Source organism: Monosiga brevicollis, genomic scaffold (assembly GCF_000002865.3).
Source record: "Monosiga brevicollis MX1 MONBRscaffold_24 genomic scaffold, whole genome shotgun sequence".
In the NCBI taxonomy this organism is placed as follows: Eukaryota; class Choanoflagellata; order Craspedida; family Salpingoecidae; genus Monosiga; species Monosiga brevicollis.
In genome coordinates, this window is record NW_001865061.1 from 529,960 (window position 1) to 536,132 (window position 6,173).

General features: G+C 55.8%; 3 protein-coding genes across 3 annotated transcripts; 1 reads left to right on the forward strand and 2 right to left on the reverse strand.

Annotated features, from left to right (window-relative positions):
- Positions 1-12: 12 nt before the first annotated feature.
- Positions 13-2,574, reverse strand: MONBRDRAFT_33793 (uncharacterized protein; the record flags this gene model as incomplete). The annotated part of the gene is made up of 4 exons (XM_001748655.1): positions 13-1,223; positions 1,340-2,095; positions 2,260-2,338; positions 2,497-2,574. The coding sequence occupies 4 exons, from the start codon at positions 2,572-2,574 to the stop codon at positions 127-129; spliced, it is 2,010 nt and encodes a 669-aa protein (XP_001748707.1). The 3' UTR covers positions 13-126.
- A 916-nt stretch (positions 2,575-3,490) lies between these two features.
- Positions 3,491-4,345, forward strand: MONBRDRAFT_28218 (uncharacterized protein; the record flags this gene model as incomplete). Its single annotated transcript, XM_001748587.1, has 3 exons — positions 3,491-3,592; positions 3,777-4,041; positions 4,188-4,345. 3 exons carry the CDS (start codon positions 3,491-3,493, stop codon positions 4,343-4,345), a joined length of 525 nt encoding a protein of 174 aa, XP_001748639.1.
- A 72-nt stretch (positions 4,346-4,417) lies between these two features.
- Positions 4,418-5,962, reverse strand: MONBRDRAFT_33794 (uncharacterized protein; the record flags this gene model as incomplete). Its single annotated transcript, XM_001748656.1, has 3 exons — positions 4,418-5,103; positions 5,220-5,666; positions 5,782-5,962. The coding sequence occupies 3 exons, from the start codon at positions 5,960-5,962 to the stop codon at positions 4,703-4,705; spliced, it is 1,029 nt and encodes a 342-aa protein (XP_001748708.1). The 3' UTR covers positions 4,418-4,702.
- Between the last annotated feature and the right edge of the window lie 211 nt (positions 5,963-6,173).

The window sequence follows — 6,173 nt, forward strand, 5'->3', positions numbered from 1 at the left end:
TAGGGGCCCCGGGGGGGGGGGGGGGGGGGACAGAAAAACCTCGCACATAAAAGAGCCTTCAGATAAAACAGCACAAGCACAAGCACAGATCCAAGCACAGGAACAAGCACAGGGCCACACGACTGTTTACCAGTCATCGCCTTCCACGGGCTCCAAGCCGCCGGCACGGCCGACATAATCACAAAACTCCTTGAATAGCACCATGCCACCGTTGTTCGTATCAATCTTGGCAAACTCTGTCGCAGCCTCCTCGTCGCTCAGCACACAGCCCAGCTTGAGCATGCCAGCCTTGAACTCGGCCAAGTCAATGCGGCGATCATCGTCCTCATCCAGGCCGTCAAAGACGTCCCACAATCGCTCAAACAGAAACGCGTTGCGCATAAAGGCTGGAAACTCCTTGCGCTCAACCCAGGCATCGCCATCTCCATCCTTTAGCGTTGTCTTCTTGTAGGCCCGCATAAGAGTGGGTTTGCTCAGGGGCCAACCCTTCTCCTCGACCAGCTTGTCCAGCTCCGCCAAGGAGCAGCCTCCGTTGCCGTTGTAATCGGCTTGGCGAAACAAGGCACCAATGGCCTCTTTGCTGCCGATGGCAGCCAGCAAATCTTTGTTGGCTTGGTCTGGGGCAATGGCATCGAGCAACTTGTTTACATCAAAGCCCGCCGTTGCCGAATCTGCCGATCCAGCATCAGTGGCATCCTCCTGCCATTGAGCATCAGCGGCCTCAATGTCCGTCCCCACGGCGCGTGCCGCGTAGGCACAGAACTCCTTGAAGAGGATCTGCCCGCCGCCATTGGTGTCAATCTTAGCAAACTCTGTCGCAGCCTCCTCGTCGCTCAGCGCACAGCCCAGCTTGCGCATGCCGGCCTGAAACTCGGGCAGGTCAATACGACGATCATCACCCGTGTCCAAATCCTCAAAAACATCCCACAGCCGCTCAAAGAAGAAGGCATTGCTGATGAACGCAGCAAACTCCTTGCGCTCAACCCAGGCATCGCCATCTCCATCCTTTAGCGTTGTCTTCTTGTAGGCCCGCATAAGAGTGGGTTTGCTCAGGGGCCAACCCTTCTCCTCGACCAGCTTGTCCAGCTCCGCCAAGGAGCAACCTCCGTTACCATTGTAATCGGCTTGCTTCCAAAGCGACTTGAGAGCTTCCTGACTGCCAATGGCGGCCAACATGTCCTGCTCCGCCTGCTCCGGTGCCACCTTGGCCAGCAAAGCCTGGCCTACAATTCAATGCAATGCAAGCATGGGTCGGGTGAGACATGCATCCTCCCAAAATTCACCATAAACCAACGCTTGAGATAGGACGGAAGGCGGATACTCAGCAATGTGAGCTTACCGACAGGGTCAATGGCGGAGCTTGCTGCGACGGGTTTGGGTTCTGCAGCCTCCGCAGGTTGCTCGGATTGCTCAGCAGCCTCCGCAGTATCAGTCCCCTGTGCTTGGTCAGCATCCTCCTCAGTTGCAGCTTCAGGTGCCTCGGGCTCATCGGCCGGTGCCTCGGGCTCATCGGCAGGTGCCTCGGGCTCATCGGCTGGCGCCTCGGGCTCATCGGCAGGTGCCTCGGGCTCATCGGCAGGTGTTTCGGGATCATCGGCAGGGGCTTCGGGCTCATCGGCTGGCGCCGGGAGCTCATCGACAGGTGCTTCGGGCTCATCGGCTGGCGCCGGGAGCTCATCGACAGGTGCTTCGGGCTCATCGGCTGGCGCCTCGGGCTCATCGGCTGGCGCCTCGGGCTCATCGGCAGGTGCTTGGGGCTCATCGGCTGGCGCCTCGGGCTCATCGGGCTCATCGGCAGCCTCTTCTTCATTAGTTTCATCGTTGGCTGCAGTCGCGGGCTCCTCGGCGTCAGCAGGCTGCTCCTCGGCCGGTTGCTCGGCAGACTCCTCTGTCTGTGCAGGAGTTTCCTCATCCGCAGGTGCAGCTTCGCTCTCTTGAGCCACTTCACTTTCTTCGGGCTCAGCTTCTGATGTCGCTTCGGAAGTCTCGTGCACTTCAGGCGCTGGAGCTGTGCCAGGCTTACTCACGGGCTTGCTTGAGACAGGGCGGGATGAAGGCTGGCTAGGCGCTGAGCGCTGGGTTTCCTTCTGTGAAGCTATCATCAAAGCAGACGAGGCAAATGGGATATCCCCCAGGGCGTGAGTCTTGATGGAAACAACTTTCGTATGCATCTTCTGCCGTCTCGGAAAGGTGCTCTTTGGCGAAATTATACACGACAAACATCACAAGGCAACACCGAGCCGAGAATCTTAGACGTACGGGCGGGTCCCTGGTCTGCGAGCGTGCGAAAGTATTTGGCGCCATAGCCAATGATGTCAGCTGGCTGATCGCGTAGCACCTAATCACCACCCATCGAGCATGGAATCGTGCGTGGGCGCACTTGAGCGCACGAGATATCACCAAGCTCAAGCGTTTATCTGGCATTTCAGGATGGCCTGGTCTTCTCCAAACGCAATCACGAGATACCACACCCAAGATGCACGGGGAGAAACACACCTCCTTGGCAAAGCCCCAGAGCAGCTCATCCAAGCCCTCGGGCGGCGCCAGCTCGCTTGGCGCGTATCGCGTCGTCATGTCCTCGGGCTGCTGTGCAGTCGCTCGCCCGTCTCGATCGTCTGATTCGAAAGGATGCGTCGCTAAGGCCAACTCGAATTCCGTATTGGTGAACCCAGAAAAATACGGCTGAAACTCCTTTGAAATATAACCAGCTGGTTGAAAACGTCTGACAATATATTGTCAGACGATTCTTTGTGATGATGATCTAAACCAGATTTTGTTCCACGACAAGTCAATAGATATCTTTTTAAACTTCAAATTTGGCTGCATTTACGTATAATTCCTATTCACAAAACTACTTTGTGCACTTTAATAAAACAACAATAACTCAACAATAACTCATATAGTTGAGTATATATCCACATATAGCCGGACATGAAACTGGATACCATCAGCAATAACGATGGCTACTTCGTGCCTGTTCATGGAGGGTTGCGACCCCGAACGGCTCCAGCTCTGCGCGCCCCTTCATTTCCTTGGAGGTCGGCGCTTCCGTTTGACCTGTCTGTATCCAGGAGGTGCCCAGCTCCTGGCCCCGAGCTTAAATGCTTTCGACTGTGAGGAGTGTGTTGGTGAGTCATGTCAATGACCATCAATGCGAGCAAGGGAAGGCGCTTGATTCACTGACCATCCAGGCACAGGCTTGGCAGTCGTGTGCATCTGTTTCCTCACGACGATTTTGTGTGGTACCTCATCGCAGTCTCCCTTCATGTGTTGACGTGGTGCAAAGTAGTCAGTCATCCGGCGCCCGATCGTGCAACCTAGAGTGCCTTTTATTTCCAGTCTTCCCGTCGCCACACCAGAGATGGCCGCGGCTCCTGAAGAGGCTGATGCACAGACCCGTGCTGGGTCCAGCGGCATGTGGGACCGAATGTGGAAAGATGGCGTCGCCCGCAACACGGCGTTTGACAAGGCAGGGCCTGCACCCATCTTGATGCAGGTCCTCAAAGAGGGCGTCTTGCCCAAAGGCCGTGCTCTTGTACCCGGCTGTGGCCGCGCCTACGCTGTGGTGGCGTTTGCCCAGCACGGCTATACGGTATGTAGTGGCCAGGGAGCCAAAGCAAGAGCATGGACCCACACATCCATATGCACGACGTGCGCGATACTGATTCCGATCTGGCTATTTTTTTTTTTTTTTTTTTTTTTTTTTATTTTTTTTTTTTTTTTTTTTTTTTTTTTTTTTTTTGGGTGGTGCTTCCTGCTTGCTCTGCATCAAGTAGGCCACGGGCTTGGACCTGAGCGAGACGGCAGTTGAAGAAGCTCAGCAGGTCCTTGAGGAAAATCGTGCCAGTTTGCAAGGCGAAGCTACCGTGGCCCTCGGCAACTTTTTCGAAACAACCGGCACCTTCGACGTCATCTACGACTATACGTTTTTGTGTGCGCTGCACCCCGACGCGCGCGCTGCCTGGGCTCAGCAACACAAAAAGCTACTGGCTCCCGGCGGTACCCTATTTACCATGATTTACCCAATCACCGAGAAGACGGGTGCGTCTCGTCCTCGTCGCGCGCATTCGGCCGGGCATTGTCTTTGTTCCTAGTGGATTTTGATCGTGCATTTGGCGTGAGCTGGATGCTTCTGCAAACAAACTTCCGCTCTAACTCTTGGCGCTCTGCTGGCGGGTTGTTGATAGGCGGCCCTCCTTTCCAGATGAGCATTGAATTAGTGCAGAGCTTGTTGGAGCCGTTGGGCTTTAAAGCCTCACGCCTTGAGATGCTGCCCGACGAGCTGTGCCACCCTGGGCGTGAAGGCAAAACCGCCATCGGCCTCTGGCAGCTGTCCGAGCAGTAGGCAACCAAGCGTGCCCGTACTTTCACCCGAACCTACCCTGAATGCTTTCCCACTTCATTCAAGAGCCCATGCTGGCTATATTATTGGTCAATTGATCAAGCTCTCTCAAGCCAATGGCGGTTCACATCATGATCATCACATCCTCACTGATTTAATCGTCAACTAATCAGCCCATGAAGCAAAAAAAAAAAAAAAGAACGAAAAGAAAAAAAGAAAAGCGACAGGGAGGGTGCATTTGTGAGGGCACAGCCCTCTATACGTAGGTACGAGCCCACGTTCGAGTTGAACATTGAGGAGAAACAGAACGCACGATGGACGAATTCGTAGATGCTCTCGCTGCAAGGCAGGCCGTATCCGTCAATCTACTTCACCAAAGTTGGTGTGACCAGTTTGTTTGGCGTGGGCTTGGGCCTCGCTCTGACCACGAAGTTTGGTGCGACAGACGAGGCAGCGAAGGGTAAAACTTCCGACATCGGTAAACTGATGGCGTTCTCGCAGCGCAGCGCTGAGCTGTTGGGCTAGGCGAGCAACACGGTCAACATCGGCAATGTCGATGCGACGCAAGCAAAAGTCCTCTGGCGCTGTCGCGCCGATGGGAGACAGCACAAGTGGGTCATAGTGGATGCCATCGTAGAGGAGCAGGATGGCTGAATCATTCGGGCGGTCCTGGGCATACATGTCGACCCGACCCGTCTGAATGTCGACGGCTCCAATCTGAACGTTTAAGGCTTCGGCAAGCAGAGCAATCTCAATCCCTCCTGTGACAAAGGGTGCATTTGTGCGCAAAGATGAGGCTATGATGCTGGCCTGAATGTTGGGGGTGAGGGAGCAACGGCAAGGGTGGATGAGCGTGCAGGCGACCTGCGTGACGTACCGCCCCAAGCGTCCAGCGAGGTGATCCACTTGCAATAGTCATCTGGACTGCGGCCCAGCGTGGCCTCGGTCCAGCGCTCGGGCTCAGCGCGAATGCGACTGGCTACAGTTTGACGCAGAGGCTGCACAATGGCATTGCTGACCTGAGCCGCGGGCTGCCCAGCAGCTTCTGGCGAGACGAGGTAAGCTATGCTACGAAAAAGACAGCTGTTGTCGGCAGGCACGACGCGACGGAGAATGCACTCTCCGTTGGGGTCACCCCCGACGGCATCAGCTGGAACTGTAGACCGGGAAGGTGCCGGCGTAGAGTCTGGGGCAGGAGGGTGCGAATCTGTCTGTACGGGCGCCGGCGTTGTCGACGCAACGGTGAGCGTGTCCCCCGGCCGTAATCCCAAGGCCTCAAGGGGCTGGCTGGGATTTGAGAGATTCAGCAGCGTTGGTGGATAGCCTAACGCGCCCCACACAGCATAGACATTCTGGTGAGCCGGGAGCAGCTGATTTAAGCGCGGCCAGGTGTCGTTGAAGGGCTGGAGCTCTTCGCGCCGACACACAAGCACACGCACCTGAGCGAAGGGCTTGCTCTTGTGCCGGAATGCCCGTGATAGTCGCCAGGTGTGCCAACAGCTCATGCAGCGGTGTCTGTGCCCCTATCTCCTTTTCGTCCAATCGCGCCTGACCTCCATCCCAACGCACGCGAAGCCGGAACGGCCGTCCACCCGCCGCTGCCGTCTGTGTCGTGGCCATCAAGATGATCTCGAAGACAGTGATGCTGCCAAGAGAAAAATGAACGCGAAGCCAGTGAGAATTTTAAAGCTCTTGGCCCGTGCGTGCACACACACACACACACACACACACACACACACACACACACACACACACACACACACACACACACACACACACACACACACACACACACACACACACACACACACACACACACACACACACAGTT